General features: G+C 46.4%; 1 protein-coding gene across 1 annotated transcript in view; it reads left to right on the top strand.

Annotated features, from left to right (window-relative positions):
• rit1 (Ras-like without CAAX 1) overlaps positions 1-11259 on the top strand; it is a 284464-nt gene extending 273205 nt beyond the window's left edge. The window contains exon 4 of the mRNA XM_038793024.1: positions 10486-11259. Within this exon, the coding sequence (XP_038648952.1) occupies positions 10486-10605 (120 nt within the window). The 3' untranslated portion in view covers positions 10606-11259. The remainder of the gene's footprint in view (positions 1-10485) is intronic.
• Positions 11260-17339: the final 6080 nt, after the last annotated feature.

Genomic DNA, 17339 nt, shown 5'->3' with positions numbered 1-17339 from the left:
CCATACCCACCCCCCTGCCATCCTAGTTTAAACCCTCCCGTGTGACACTAGCAAACCTCACGGCCAGGATATTTATCCCTCTCCAGTTTAGATGCAACCTGTCCTTCTTATACAGGTCACACCTGCCCCGGAAGAGCTCACAGTGGTCCAGATAATGGAAATCCTCCCTCCTACACCAGCTGTTTAGCCACGTGTTTAGCTGCTCTATCTTCCTATTTCTAGCCTCACTGGCATGTGGTACAGGGAGTAATCCCAAGATTACAATCCTCGAGGTCCTGTCTTTTAACTTTCTGCCTAGCTCACTGAACTACTGCTGCAGGACCTCATGCCCCTTCCTGCCTAAGTCGTTCGTACCAATATGTACCACAACCTCTACCTGTTTGCCCTCCCCCTTCAGGATGCCCGCTACCTGTTCGGAGACATCCTTGACCCTGGCACCAGGGAGGCAACATATCATCCTGGAGTCTATTTCACGTCCACAGAAGCGCCTATCTATGCCCTTGACTATAGAGTCCCCGATGACTGTTGCTCTTCTGCACTTTGACCCTCCCTGCTGAACATCAGAGCCAGTCGTGGTGCACTGCTCTGGCTGCTGCTGTTTTCCCCTGGTAGGCTATTCCCCCCAACAGTATCCAAAGCAGTATACCTGTTTGAGAGGGGGACAACCACAGGGGATTCCTGCACTGACTGCCTGCCACGTCTGGTGGTCACCCATCTCTCTGCCTGCACCTTAGGTGTGCCCACATCTCTACAACTCCTATCTGTGATACTTTACGGCAGCTGCATGCTCCTAAGTGCACCAATTGCTGATCCAACCGAACAATGCGGTCTGTGAGGAGCTGCCATTGGTTACACTTGCTGCAGATGTAGTCGACCGGAACGCTGGAAGCGTCACAGATCTGCCACATCTCACAATTGGAGCACTGCACCCCACTGAGTGACATTTTAGCACAAATTAATTATTTAAAATAAACACTTGAATTATTGTTAGATTGAGTTACAATTAGCAATATGGCCCTGATGCTAGATGATTTTTATTGTAAAATTAAATGCTAAGTACCAATCTCTGCCCTCAGGTTTAGTTACTCCACTATCTAGTTAATCAATTAGATTTGTTTTTGCAATATTATAATTTTTTTTTAAATTTAACAGATTCCCAACCATCCAATCAGGTCACTGCTTTACTGTGAGGTCACTTACCGTTTCCCCTCTCCCCCACACACACAATCTGAAAAGGTAATAAAAATAAAAATCACTTACCTTCCCAGGATGCCCTCTGGTTCTCTCCCTGCAGATTAACAGTTACAGGCCAGAAGAAAGAGAACAAAATGGTGGAGAAAAAGCACCTTCTCCCACTATGCACCAAATTACCTCTCTGCACCAAATTACCAGGTTCCAATTCCCATTCTGGATGTGTCTCCTTCACCTGTGCAATGCTACAGGTCCTCAAGAGAAAGCCCCTATCTCCAGTTGTGGCCCTGCCTCCAGTGTAGCCACTGTTGATACCCAGTGAGGCGGACGTTCCCTTCAATCTTGAAATGCGGGATGCCGACTCATCGGACCCCGAATTGGATTTGGAGACCTTGCCAATGGAGGTCGCAACAGATCTGGTGGGGGCCGCCGAATCCCGCACGGTGGACCCACTCAGGCGTTCGGCCTGGAAAGACCCTAAAGGGCCCAGGATAACTAGCCTCGAGCAAAGAAGGCGATGGAAATTTTGCCTCCAGCCATCAAAATGGACAATGGATCAGACTTGGGGCGGAGGGGTGTTTTAACCTGACCAGAAGCCACGTTGCCTGCAACATCAGAGTCCCTGTGGCCTCACCTGAATATGATCTCCCCAGTGGGGAGGTGGGGGGGGGGGGGGGGGGGAATTACACATTAAGCAAAGGTTCCATGGGACATAAATACCCTAGCCCAAATGTGGGCCGGGCGCAGGAGACCCGCGAGAGTAGGAGTTCTATCTAATAGGTAAAATAAATAGAGTTTTTTCTAACAGTCATTGCTTCCACGTGTTCGCTCGTCTGGAACGTTACAACTGCCTTCAGTTTTGGCCTCCCCACATTAAAAGCATTTTAGGTCTATTGTGCACAATATAAATTCATCAGGTTCAAGAAATAGGACACTACAGTTATGTCGAGAGACTGAATATACTAGGATTACTTCTATCAAAGTAGAGAAGATTAGGAGGAGAGTGAGTTGAAGTCTTTAAAATTAAGTAGGGTTTTGACAGAGTATATATAGCAAGACTATATCCCCTGGTTGTGGAATCAGTGATAAGTCTGCAAAGGGATACAGACAAGTTAAGTAAGTTGGGGGAAAAAAGTGCGGGGATGAGTATGAATGGTGTACACGGTGGGAAAATGTGTAGCTGTCAATTCTGGTGGGAGGAATCAAAATTCAGAACATTTTTTAAATGGAGATGCTTTTCAGGATGCTGCAGTAATTAGGAGGGTAAATTTAATATTGGTCTTTATTGCAAAGGGGGTGGAATATAAAAGTAGGGAAGCCTTGTTATAACTGTATAGGTTATTGATGAGGCCACACTTGGAGTACGGCGTTCAGTTTTGTTCCACTGATTTAAGAAGGGATACACTTGCAGTGGACTCAGTTCAGATAAGATTCATTTAGCTGACTCCTGGGTGTCTTATGAGGAAAGGTTGAGCACATTGGGCCTATAGAAGAATGAGAGGTAATCTTCTTGAAAGATATAAGATTCTAAGGGAGGCTTGACAGGGTAAATGTTGAGATATTTCTGTTTCTGGGGGACTAGAACCACGTGGGGCATTTTGGCAACTGGAGCAGAAATTCTTGCAAGAGGCCAAATCACAATTCTTGCCAGTATAGTGACGCGATTATCCCCATCCCCCACCTGTGACATAACCAGAATCCCAACGTTGAATGCAAAGAACATCAGTAGAATACATTTACATATCATTATCAGGCTGCTACACCTGAATCATCCACCCATAAGAAAATCCATTCACATCAGTGTGAGAGCAGACCAGCATGAATTATTACCAATCTCCAATGGCGTGCAGGCCACCAAGAGGAGTTCAACTAACTGTGTCACTCTGTGGGGCGAGGGGAGGGGGGGGGGGGAGAGAGAGAGAGAGAGAGAGAGAGAGAGAGAGTCATGCCCAGGTACAACTTGGGTCCAGACCGCTAGCACTGTCCAAAGAGTGTCAGGGGGTTGTGCTGGGAAGTGTCAGGGGGCAGTGCCCAGGCAGCGCTGGGGAAAGTACCTGGGCAGTGCCAGGGGGAAGTAGCTTGGCTGGCAGGGCGGAAGGGGTTCATGGTGAACTTCTGTGCACTGGTGTGGCCTTTAAAAACAGCACCCTAATCTTTAAAAGGCTAGGTTGCTGGCAGAGTGATCTCAATCAGAGCCAGCTACACCCTTTGAAGTTTTTTTCTATGATCTCAAGGATACGGAGGACAATACCACCACTGGTGCTGGCATCTTCAGCAACGCCTGTCCAGCCTGCTGTAGCGCTCTGCCACATTGAAGGAACTATGATATATTTCCAAATCATAATGATTTGTGATTTGGAGGGGATCTTGGACATGGTCATGTTCCCATGTAACTGCCCTTAACTTCCCAGATGGTAGAATTCACAAGTTTAAGAAGAGCTAGTGAAGAAACCTTGATGAGTTGTTGCAGTTTACAGTACATATTTCAGGTGGTGGATGGGGTGCTATCCTGGATAGTGCCGAGTTGCTTGACTTTGTTGAAGTTCCACTCATCCAGGCAACTGGAGAGTATTCCATTAGAATCCTGACTTCTGCTTTGTGGCTAGACTTTTGGGAGTCAGATGGTGAGTTATTTGCCACATTACTCCCAGTCTTTGGCCTGCTGTTGTAACATTTATATGACTGGTCCAGTTCATTCTGGTCAATGATAACCTCTAGGACCATGGGAGCTGGTCAAAGTCTCTCTCTTGTGGAAAATGGTCAACTCCGGGCATTTGTGTGACATTAATGTTACCTGCCACTTATTAACCCAGGTCTGAATATTGTCCAGGTCTTGCTGCATAGGGATTATGGAGTGCTTCATTGTAGGAGGAGCAGGGAATTGAACTGAACACTGTACAATCATCAGCGAACATGCTCACTTCTGACCTTATGAGGGAAGAAAGGTTGACTCCCGACGAATCAGCACTCTCTTCTCCCACAGTACAGATTGTTGTGATCGTTCAAAATTTTGCATTCTTGCATTTGCCCTGATGAGTTCATGATGGAAAGCTTCAGCTACTTGTCTCTCTTTTCAGCAGTATTCAAGTTTTACTTATTGTTGGAAATTTTTAAAATATTAAATTTTTTATGCATTTTTAAAAATCTTTTCTTATTTTTGTCGTTTTATTCTCCCTCCTACTCCAATCTTTCTTTCCCTCTTTATATTTATTTTGGTGCCTGTGTTCAATCACTGTAATTGAGATTTCATTCTCAGTCCTTGTGCTGTTATTCTCTCAATCCTTCAGTATGATTGGTTGTGAGATGTATAGTTGTTTTCATTATTCACTCATGTTCCCGATACCTGATTTCCCTTGCTGTTCCATTATCAGCTCATAGTCTCAGCAACTTCAGAAACTTTCTTTAATCTTCTGTCCAGTTTAGCTTTGAACTCGTATCTTTCTCGAATTCCTCGCCTATCTCTCCTCTTGCCATCTCCTGTGCTAATCTAATCAATGAAACCCACCTCCTCTTCCTTCGATCCTAATCCCACTAGTCTGCTGATCACCCAACTTGCTCAATTGGTCCCCATATTAGCCGATATTGTAAACTGTCTTCAGGTGCTATCCCTCTCTCTTTTGAATCTACCATCATCACCCCTCTGCTCAAAAAAACACTTGATCTCTGCCATTGCAATCGAAGGTGTGATATGAGCCCAACAACTTATTTCGCAATTTTACAGGCTCTCAGGCTTGCGCACACCATAGCAACGTTAAGTTCTGACCAAAAAATAAATATAATTGCTGTTGTTGAAACCTAACTATGCAAATGCAAGTCTAATCAACACCAAATTAAAGGCATTTCCAAAGCACAAATTGTTCTGAGTAGCTTCAGTAACATCTAAAACAAAGGCAAAATGCTGCAGGTATAATAGCTCCTGTTTGTTTTTCCTTGTATGAGCCAATATTTCCATATTTCACATGTATAATCACCGTTGTAAAGTTTATGAACAGACATCACGCGCCAATTGCCAGACAGGAATGTTCCCTTCCAGTCGGGGAACACTTCAGCAGTCAAGGGCATTCAGCCGCTGATCCTTGTGTAAGTGTTCTCCAAGGCAGCCTTCAGAATGCATGACAACGCAGAAGAGCCGAGCAGAAACTGATAGCCATGTTCCACACACATGAGTACGGCCTCAATTGGGACCTTGGATTCATGTCGCATTACATCCACCCCCCACCCCCCCCCTCCCACCCCACCATCTGGCCTGGGCTTGCAAAATCCTGCCATTCACACCTCTCTAACCTGTGATTATCCCTCTCTCTGGATCTGTAAAGATTTAATTACCTGCAAAGATTCACATTCAAAGTATCGTCTTGCATCTTTGACTTTATCTATATATATGTTTCTGGAACCTACCTCTTCATTCACCTGAGGAAGGAGCAGTGCTCCGAAAGCTAGTGATTCAAAACAAATGTGTTGGACTTTAACCTGGTGTTGTAAGACTTCTTACTGTAAAGTTTAATAGTTAAATTCATCGTCAACAAGTGATGCACCAGCTGGAGTTGTAAAGGTTGGTTTTGCGACATGGGGATTAGCGTATGATAGTGTAAAGGATGAAACAGTAGTTTTTAAGTTTGCTTTTTATCAAGCAATGATTTGCATAATGAACAAGCCTAATGCTCACAGGATGTGCAGTAACACATTGCCAGTTCAAATTCTCCACAGGAAAGTCAAGACAGGTATTCAGTTGCAAGAGTCACATGGGCACAGAAACTCATCAAAATTGTTGGCCAACATTCCACAGTTGCAGTCGGGAATTTCGCATTAAGCTGAGGAAGCCCTGGATTTACAGGATGAGAACACATATTCATTTTCTCACTGAATAATGTAGCAGTTTTTACTCAAAAATGTATAGCTCAGAATCTTCGAGGACTTCCTTCCATTGTACCCTGATATGTTCTGCAAATCTCCTTATCATTGTCAGCAAGAAAAAATACGGCAGATCCTCATTCAAATGAAACTGGAAAATTAAACTGCTGCTTGCAGAGCCCTGCCACTCACACTGCAACTTGACAGGAAAATATGATCAATTAAATCTTACTTATCAAACCATAAATTTACAATTCTAATTTATTTTCCAATGTATATGATGAACATCATTACAATATGTGAACTACTGCATTGGGAGCAAAGCAGAACTGATGCCCATTTCATTGCCTTGTCAATGATGCACACTTCATTATCTTATCTTTTTTTATACAAGGTCAGCTGCAGAGTGCCTGCACTGAGCTTATTAATAAAAATTGTTTCACCAGACATAATTGATTATATTTTGGCAACTCAGTCTGACCAATGCATATGCAGATGCTGTCAGTGAAATATACAAATCTTACCATTGCCTGCTGTGATCTGAAATTTATTGGACAAACTGATCACAAATTTATTGGACAAACTGGTCACATTGCCATTGTTTTCATAACCCGACACATGAAACAAAAGTATAGTAACTACTTCAGTTTTACTTTGAGACTGTCAGGTGCAGTTCAGTGGAACACACACTTCTCTAATTCAGTGGTCGTGGGTTCAAGCCTGGCAACAATGGGACCAAAGGGAGGCATGTGGCGCAGTGGTCAGCACTGGGACTGCAGCGCTGAGGACCTGGGTTTGGGTCACTGGACGTGTGGAGTTTGCACATTCTCCCCATGTCTGCGTGGGTTTCACCCCCACAACCCAAAGATGTGCAGGTTAGGTGGATTGGCCATGCTAAATTTCCCCTTAATTGGAAAAAAATAATAATAATTGGGCACTCTAAATCTATTTAAAAAAAACAATGGAACCAAGACTTCAGTACAGTACTGAGCTGTGTCAGAGGTCTTTTGGATGAGATATAATAGAGATCCTGTCTGCTTTCTCAGGCGAACATTAAAGAACCCACGGCACTATTTTGAAGAAGAGTAGGGCAGTTATCCCCAGTGTCCTGGGCAATATTTATACCTCAATCAACATCACAAAAACTAATTATGTGGCAATTGTCTCAATGCTGTGTGTCGGAGTTTGCTGTGTACAAATTGACTGTTGTGTTTCCTACATTACAACAATGCTTACACTTCAAAAGTAAATCATTGATTCTGAAGTGCTTTGGGATTCTGTGGTATTCTGTTAACCACAGAGAGGAAGTGGACTGTGGAGCATTCTAATGCTCTTCAAATTGTATGGCATGCTGCCAATCACATAAAGTTGTGTGACCCATGGGCGGCACAGTGGTTAGCACAGCTGCCTACGGCGCTGAGGACCTGGGTTCAATCCCAGCCCTGGGTCATTGTCTGTGTGGAGTTTGCACATTCTCCTCTTGACTGCATGGGTTTCACCCCCACAACTGAAAAATGTGCCGGTTCGGTGGCTTGGCCACTCTAAATTGTCCCTTAATTGGGAAAAAAAAAATTGGGTACTCTAAATTGGAAAACAAAATTGTGTGACCCACTCATGAGAGTTGGCCATCTCATTAAACAATGATAATCGGTTCAAATTGTGAACATATTGTACAGACTGGGGCAGTCAGATAGCTCAGGGATTGAGGCAAACCTGCTAAATCATTGACTATTGTTCACCATCACAACCCTACATCACTGCCTCAGAGCGCAGGTTGTATAAATATTCATAGCACAGTCACTGAAAATAAATATGAGGCCTGAGTTTGCCTCCTCCCTTCGAAGAACAACAACTCATGCAATTCCAGTCATAACATATTGAAGGAGGGTATTAAAGCAAGTTTGAAATAAAAGCGTTTTACGATAACTGGGTTGGTGGAACCTTTTAAGATAGCTGTAAGTGGGGGAAGGGAATAAGTGTGATTTATAAGGCATGGATTTACAGTAATTGGCGGAAGGATTAGATGAGGGTTGTGGAGAATATTTTTCACCTCGATGGTGGTGGGAGTCTGGAATTCACTGCCTCAAAGGATGGTAGAGGTGGAAACCCTGATTGCATTTACAAAATAATTAATTATGCACTTGAGATGCTATAACTTACAAAGCTGTGAGCCAAGAACTGGAAAGTGGGATACGGTTGGATAACTTTTGTTGTGGACATGATGGGCCAAATGACCTCCTTCCTGGCTCTGAATTTTCTGCTTCTACGTTTCTAGGCTTTTCCTTCTTTTCCCTCCAACACTGAAGAAATAATACATACTTGAATTTGCAGCCTGCAACCATCCCCTCATTGAGTCTCATAGAAGAGTGAACATTGGCAAATATATACTGAACAAATACTGTTATTTCTAAAAGCAGATTGCAAGAAATATGTTAGTTCAATAACAAAGTTCAATAAAAAAAGCAATCAACTCACATTTGATCTCACAATAGAAGCCTGCATGATTCTGTGCTTTGATCCATCTCATCCATCTTGATAATTAATACTTACTGTGCATCTTTCACGCTACATTATTAGCCTTTACATAAAAGGCCCAATGAAGCCAAGTTGTGCAAAACTCATGATATTAGGCTGTGTGATCATAAAGCCAATTTCCGTCAGGGGGAATTCTGATGCCAGCAATTTTAGTAAGTAACAGGAGGCTGCGCTAATGACAAGAACGAAACAAATTTTCACGGAGATTGTGATTTAAATTAGACTCCACGCCAATTTTCAAGACCTTCAGCCAGTTTAATCCCCAGCATCCAACTTACCAATAGAGTCATAGAGCTGTACAGAGCAGAAAAGGCCCTTCGGCCCATCAAATCTGTACCGACACTAACTACCCCTATTCCCACTTACCAGTGCTTGTCCCATGTCCTTGAATGTGATGGCGTTTTAAGCATTCATCCAAGTGTTTTTTAAAGGTTGTGAAGTTTTCAGCCTTCACTACCTTCCCAGGCAGTGCACTCCAGATTCTCACCACCTTGAGTGATTTTTGTTTGTCTTCAAATCAACTCGGTATCTCCTGCCCCTCATCCTAAAACTATGCTCCCTTGTGATTGATCCCTCAACCAAGGGGTCCAAATGTCACATAATCTTATACACTTCAATCATATCCTCCCTCAGCCTTCTCTGCTTGAAAGAAAACAATCCAAATCTATCCAGTCTCTCTTGTAGCTCAGATGCTCCATCCCAGGCACCATCCTGGTGAATTCCTTTGTAACCCCTGTAGTGCAATCACCTCCTTCCTATAGTGAGGTGATCAGAACTGCACACAGCACTCCAGCTGTGGCATAGCCAATGTTCTGTACAGCTCCATCATAACCTCCTTGCTCTTATACTCTATACCAGGACTGGTAAGTGTCCCAAATGCCTTCCTAACTACTATATTCACCTGCTCTGCCGCTTTCAAGAATATGTGACGATCCATCTGTTCCTCTGAGCTTCCTAGTGTCCTGCCATTCATTAGATACTCTCTTGTCCTGTTTCTTCTTCCAAAGTACATCACCGCACATTATCAGGTTAAACACCATCTGCCACTGCTCTGTCCAACTGGCCAACCCATCTATATCCTCCTGTAACCTATGACCCTCTTCTTCACTGTTAACAACCCTACCAATCTTGGTGTCATCTGCAAACTACATATAATTCCCCCATGTTCTCATCTATATCACTTCTAAATATAACACACAATAAGGGACCCAGCACTGATCCCTTTGGTATGCCGCTGGACACCGGCCTGCAGTTACTCAAACAGCCTTCCATCACCACCCTTTGTGTCCTATTACAAAGCCAGCTTCACATCCATCTCAACAAGTTTTCTTGAACTCCATGTGCTTCAATCTTCTCAATCGGTCTCTCATGTGTGACCTTGTCAAAGGCTTTGCTAAAATCCATATAAACCATATCATCTGCACTTTCTTTATCCACACACTCGGTCGCTTTATCCAAAAAATTCTATCAAATCTGTTAGGCACCACCTCCCTCTGACAAAGCCATGTTGACTTTCCCTAATCAATCCATGCCTTTCTAAGTGGCAATTAGTTCTCTCAGAATTTTTTCCAATTGGTTCCCTACTACTTGACAACCCTCACTGGAAACAAACTTTGAGTCACGGAAACATCCCTCTATGAACACCCTCTGCTTTCTGCCTCTTGCTATTCCTTACTTGTGCCATTTTTGCATCAAGACTTTCCTGAAGACTTTTTCAATTCGTACAAATACCTGTGTGAAGATATCATTTCTGTACTGCTTCAAAAGAGAGAATGTGACACAGTGACAGCATCTGCACCATTTGTTATTTGTACAAACAGTGGATATTCAGTCAAGTTGAATTTCAGTAGAGCATTAATATTCCATTAAGTTTGAATGCATTTGTCTTATTCATGGATTCTTTTCAAGGTTCCACATGAGGAGGGAATGGCCTTAGCAAGAGACTACAATTGCCCATTTTCTGAGACTTCAGCCGCTTTGCGTCTCTACATAGATGATGTATTTTATGGCATTGTACGGGAAATTTGAAGAAAAGAAGCTTTGCCATCCACTGAGAAGAAGATGAAGAGGAAGGGGAGTTTCTGGGGAAGCTAAAAAGCGCGTTTAAAATGAAAATGGAAAACATAACATGAAAGGCACCATTCTTTCTTGAATTAAGTTGGCATCTGTTGTCATTCTAAATCTGTGCATTAAGAATATCAAAGAAAATTGTGACAGTTGATATATTTACCAATTTTAGAAGACAGGATGTCATCACTTTGGGACGATTTCCAGCCTCGGAAAATTACCTTTTACACACCAGGATAATGTGACCAATGAATATTATGTTGACTTGATTTCAACTATTTATAACTGATCTTTATTGCATAGAGTGTGAAGGTGCTCAGAAGGCCAATTAAATTAGCTCTTTTTGACGTCATTTGTGTAAATATCTAAAAGTATCTTGTTTTATTTCCTGTCATGCATGTTTTTTCATAATATTTGTGCTTATTGGCCCAATATTAGTTTAGAATCAAAATATTACTTCTATAAATGTTTGCGTACTTTCAAGTTTCTGTCTAATCCTTTATTTCTCTGTCATTTATATTGTCACGAACATGTGGCTGGGGCACAGTCATTCGAACAGGAAAATATTATCAGATCACTTTCATTTATTAACTAATTGTAGACTGATGACCTGTATCACGGATATGACAAACAAATATTTTACAATTAGTTTAAAGATTCTATTAGGTTTTAATGATCTATTAATATTTTCACCGCCGGTTTTTAATAGGAATCGAGTGTCACTTTTATTCTTTCAAAATATCACATCAATGGATATATTAGTGTCCGGCAAGGAAGGAACACCACACTCCACCAATGACAAAATCATACCCATCAATAGAATATCAATTTTCAGGAAATAGATATTCTCAATATTTGTTATGCCATCCACTAAAATACTAATCAATCCAACGGAAAATACCTGCATGTAGTGGACATTTTTTTGTCATATTTATTTCCTGTCACTTTTGTCTGTCACAATTTCCTTGTCACACTTCATTGATAATGCCCTAATATTGCTATAGAACAAAATATTCTAGGAATCTGTATGAACAACGTCCTAATTAAATGTGTAGTTTTGCATCAATTGCATGTCTTTGCCTGTCACACTCACTCGTCACATATACTGATACGATTTCATACTTGTCCCCAATTGTCTCAAATTTCAGATTTATTAAAGGGCAACAAACCTGATATTGGTACAATCACTGAATCATAGGTCACTCTGGTTTTCAAATGAGGCCTTGCAATTGAGGAGGCAACACTGCAACATTGCCACAACTGGTGTTATGTGAATCAAATGGGCGGTTGATTGAATGATTACTATTTCCGATATTAGTGTATGTTTCACCATTATCGCTCTGGAGGGTACTTTCAAAACATTGGTCCTGAAAATAATTTTTGTATTTGTAAATGCCGTATTGATCAGAAAAATAAAACTCCTTTGCCTTCTTTGATTCTAACTTCTGAGGCAGGCATACATTAAATGTGGTATTGCACCGGATTGATTTTGTTTCGTGGGTGATGTGTTCATAAATAAAAGGCTTAGTATTTCTGTAAAATGCATATTTATCACCATAATTGCCTCTTTATTGGAGACATACAAAAGACCTATTTCTCCTTTCATAAACCATTGTCAATAGTCCTCCTTTATCGCACTAACATAAGTATTCATGCCATGACTGCACAAGGCCAGAGGCAGTTAATTGAATATTTTAGCTGTATTACCCCAGAATGGGCTGTGTCAACGTACTGACATAGCCAATCTCATTTAATTACAGGAATGATGATTGGAATATTTTTCTGAATTGCTTTTTGTTAATGCGGTGAGCTATTTCCTATTTGTCATTATTCAAAACATCATTCTTAATAGTCCTCTTATATTCAGTATAAAACAGCCTGCTCAGCAATTTGGATATTCTTGTAGCATCCAGCAAAATTTATTGTTGTTAATCAACAGCTCTGCAATCGGTCTTACTGTGAGAGAATCGCTTTCTGCGCTGTGAGAATTACTGCCCATATATTTTTTTCTAACTCCTATCCTCTGCTGCCACTGGGAGTTTAGCCAGCCTTAAATCAACCAGGGCTGAATCTTGCACAGAAACAGGATTCTGATTCCAGAGGACACAATGTTTCAATAAACCACCTTCCTACCACTGACATGGTTCCAGTCTTGTACACTGAGGGCTATGCCTCCAGCTGTGTTCATGGAATGTGAGCTGAAATGTTGTTCCCTTCTTTTCGATCATCCCACATTTTCCCATTGTAAATTCCTGAAGTAGGAAGGATCACCTTTCCTGCCTTATAAAATATACTGGACTATATATGTAAAAAATAATGCTTGATACAAACCATTGACCCAATCAGAAACATCAACCAATAATGAGGAAAGCTGAAGATTTCCCTGCAAAAACAATACTTTTCTTCATTAAAACCATTTTATTTCATGGAAATGTTTAAAGCTCATCATTGCATTGCCGTGACAATTTAATTTTCCATAACTCCAATTATCCCGAATGAGACTGTTCTTGAAATGTGGCATTTAGTATTAATTAAGCTGCTTGGTGTCAGGCAGTCATGCCCATGAAGAACTTGCTTGAACTTTACTAATTTCATTTCACACCCCTATAGACATGGAGACAGAATGAGGGTAGGATTCTGGGCGGAATTCTCCGTAAGGCCCGACGTCGTCGTGAAACCCGGAGAGGTTCACGACGGTGTCGGAAGCCTCTCCCGGCGCCCTAGTCTCTCCTCCCCGGGGGGATAGGAGAGCCATACCGGGAAACTCGGCCGCCGGGCCTTGTCCCTGGCTTCAAGGCCCGGCACGCCAAGAATGACGCCGCGGCGGCACCTAATGACGTCAGCCGCGCATGCGCGGATTGGACAGCTCAAACCCGCACATGCGCGGTTGCCGTCTTTCCCCTCAGCCGCCCCGCAAGACGTGGCGGCTTGATCTTGCGGGGCTGCGGAGGGGAAAGAGTGCGTCCCCTTGAGATGCCGGCCCGATGATCGGTGGGCACCGATCGCGGGCCCGTCCCCTCCCGAGCACAGTTGTGGTGCTCGATCCCCGATCCACCCCCCACAGGCCCCACACTTACCTGGCACGCCATGTTCACGACAGCAGCGACCAGGTGTGGTTGCTGCCATCGTGAACAGGTCGGGAAAGGCAGGCCGCTCGGGGAAAACAACAGCTACGAGCGGCATGTCGCAAAACCGGACATGTCATTTTGGGGGGGGGTGGGTGGGAGAATAGCGAGAGGTGCGGGAGCGGACCTCCCGCTATTCTCCCACCCATCGTGGTTGCGGAGAATCGAGCCCAGTATGTCTGGTGATGCCAGAGTCATGAATCGGAGGAAGCAGGGTGTGGGGCAACCGTGAGACCAGCCGTGGGTTTAGGGTGCCACCCCCCCCCCCCCCCAGACCGAGTTGGCTGGGCACAGTAGGCCATTGCAGCAGCCTGCAAGGCAGCCATCTGGCTGCATACTCCAATGACTGCCCACTGTGACCCATAATTGTGCAGAGCGCCACCGGATCCCCCCGACCCTCAGGCCACAGCCCAGGAACCCTAGACCCTAGCTACCCACCAAGGGGAAGTGCAGGCAACTCCAGGCATCGGCACCCCTCAGTGCGCTCATCAGAGGCACTGCCCCACAGCAGGGGAGAGTGACGGGGTGCATGGGCAGAATGCACCACAAGCAGCAGATACACACACTGTGGCCCTTGCCACCCTCCCTGGCATACTGCTCCCCCCCACCCAGATGCCCGACCAGTGGCACCATCAGCCTGTCCACCCCATGTGAACACCTGCCTTCATCAATTCCTGCCTGCCCACTGCACCCCTGCACCCATCCAACCTGCCCAGGGCAGGTAGGCACGACCCATGCGTCACACAGAGGACCCATGGCGTAATACAGCTATGGTCCCAACATGTGTCCACCCTCCTCGCTAAGCCCCGTCCACGGTCCTTGCCCACAAGCAAGCTACCGGGCATGGTGCCGGTCAATGCCACACGGTGCCCCCCACAACCAGGTGGCACCCTACTGGCAGGCTAGCACTAGGCCCAAAGGATGGCAGTCTGGTTGACCCCATTGGGGTCGCAGGACAGGAGACACAGAGCGTAACACTGGCAAGGACGGGTGGCGAGGCAGGAGGCCCTGAGATGACAGGCACCAGCAGGGCCAGGGGTGTGGTGCGGAGGGAAGCATGTTGAGGGAACGGATGGTGGGAGGGGGACATGTGGAGCTATGAGCTGCAGTGCAAGCTAGTGTGACTGTGTTACCCATTAAAGCTGGTTGAGAACGGGTGTACTCACCATGCTAACATGTCTGCCCTCTACCCCCTGCAGAAAATGCCCTCTACCCCCTGCAGAAAATGCCCTCTACCCCCTGCAGAAAACGGAGTTTGGAATACAGCCGGGTGTGGTTGGCATCTGCGTCGCCGCAGCCCTGGCGGATATGAGAACCTGCCAGACCAAGCGTGCAACTGATGACTGCAGCTGAGCAGGGAAACTGTGCCAGACTCTGGCTCACCTGGAACCGCGGCGGTATGGGGGGAGGATAACCACTCCCAATGGCCGTCAAGGCGATGGTCGCCCTGAACCCCTGAACTTTTACGCCACAGGATCCTTCCAGGTGCTGACTGGGCTGTCCGAGATCGCTCAGACCTCCATACACAGATGCATCTGCACCGTAACAGACGACCTGTTAGCCTGGGCAGCACAATGCATTACCTTCAGCATGGACCGAGCATATCAGGTTGCCCGGGCAGTGGAATTTGCCACCATCGCCGGCATGCCCCAGGTCCAGGTGGTGATCAATGGGACACTTGTCCACCAAAGGGCATCAGCGCAAGAAGGGGCGTGTTTCTCTAATCGGAAGGCATTCCACTCCCTCAATGTGCAGTTGGTGTGTGACCATCAGATGCACATCATGCACATCTGCTCCTGATATCAAGGCAGCGTGCATGGCGCCTTTGTCCTGGCACACTCAACGGTGCCCAACACCTTCGAGGCACTCTACTGGGTGAGGGGTTGGCTCCTGGGAAACAGGGGTTATCTACTGTGGTCGTAGCTGATAACGCCTATCCGGAGGCCTCAGACTGGCGCGGAGAACCGCTACGACGATGCCCATACAGCGACCAGAGGAGTCATCGAGTAATGCATCGGCATGTTGAAGGCATAGTTCAGGTGCCTGGACTGCTCAGGAGGGGCTTCTAAAACATCCCTGGGAGGATCTCCCGCATTGTGGTTGTCAGCCGCAGCAGAGGGGCGACAAGCTGGAGGAGGAGGTGGAGGGACGGCATGCTTCATCCGATGAAGAGGATGCGGAGGAGGGACAGAATGGGCAGGACTTCGGACTTGGCCAGGCAAAGGAGGTTGCATGACGTGTGTGCCAGGGTCGCTGGGCACGGGACAATCTAATCACTTCTAGGTTCGCAGACGAGGGAGCATGGCCACCAGCAGTTCAACCGTCCTGTCCCACCCACACAACCACCCCCCCCAACCCCGACACTCCCCCTCCCCTGTAACCTAGCCCCCACCGTCGCGTCCCCCGTCCCCCACCCCAGCCCCCCACCCCTCTCTGAGCGTCTCACCAGCTACAGCAGAGGTTGTTGGCCCATGGTCGGCAGCATCAGCAGGTCTGGTCAATGGGACAGAGGATGATGACGACCCACTCTGCGATGAGCTTTGGTGCTCTGCAACATCTGTAACCATCTGTCTCCTGTCCCGATGTCACAAACCACTATCTGCTCGGGTGATCCCCACATGTGAGCTGGCCATTCCAGCACCGGTTGGCCCTTCCACACGGCAGCCCCGTATCTCTGGCCCAGGCCCCTGCCGCCTCCAAGTGCAGCCACTATGGGCTCCCCCACTACCATGGGGGCCCTGGCCAGTGTCATCCCCCAACACCAACACCCCATATAGCCATCCTTTTATCTCACCCCCCACCAAAATCCCCCTTCCAATAGGTCCCCCCACCCCCGCCTGTACCCACACCCAACCAGCATACCGTCTGCACTCAGCCCAGCCCATCCCTCACACCCTGCGGATGTCGGTGAATGTGTATTTATTGGTGACACTGCTATGTGCATTAACTGTGCCCAAGCCCTTAACGCTATCCTATGGGCGGAATTCTCCGCTCCCGGGAAAAATCGGTAAGGCCGTCGTGAACTCGGCCGAGTTTCACGACGGCCTCGGAGGCCGCTCCTCTCACCATATTCACCCCCACCCGGGGGGCTAGGAGCGGTGCTCCGTAACTCTCGGCCACCGGGCCTTGACGCTGGCGTCAAGGCGGCGCGGCAAGAATGATGCGGCCGGCGGCCTAAGTGACGTCAGCCGCGCATACGCAGGTTGGCTGGCTCCAACCCACGCATGCGCGGCTGACGTCACGATGGCTGACGGCTCAAACCCGCGCATGCGCAATTGCCGTCTTCCCCTCTGCTTCCCCGCAAGACGTGGCGGCTTGATTTTGCGGGGCGGCGGAGGGGAAAGAGTGCGTCACTTTCAGACGCCGGCCCGATGATCGGTGGGCACCGATCGTGGGCCAGTCCCCTCCCGAGCACGGCCGTGGTGCTCACTCCCCTCTCCGCCCCCCACAAGCATCAATCCAGCTTTTGGCGCCATGTTCACGATGGCAGCGACCAGGTGTGGTTGTCACCATCGTGAACCGGTCGGGAATGGCAGGCCGCTCGGCCCATCTGGGTAGGGGAATCGCCGG

Source organism: Scyliorhinus canicula, chromosome 3 (genome assembly GCF_902713615.1).
Source record: "Scyliorhinus canicula chromosome 3, sScyCan1.1, whole genome shotgun sequence".
NCBI classification, from domain to species: Eukaryota; Metazoa; Chordata; class Chondrichthyes; order Carcharhiniformes; family Scyliorhinidae; genus Scyliorhinus; species Scyliorhinus canicula.
This window is presented reverse-complemented; position numbering and strand designations above follow the sequence as displayed.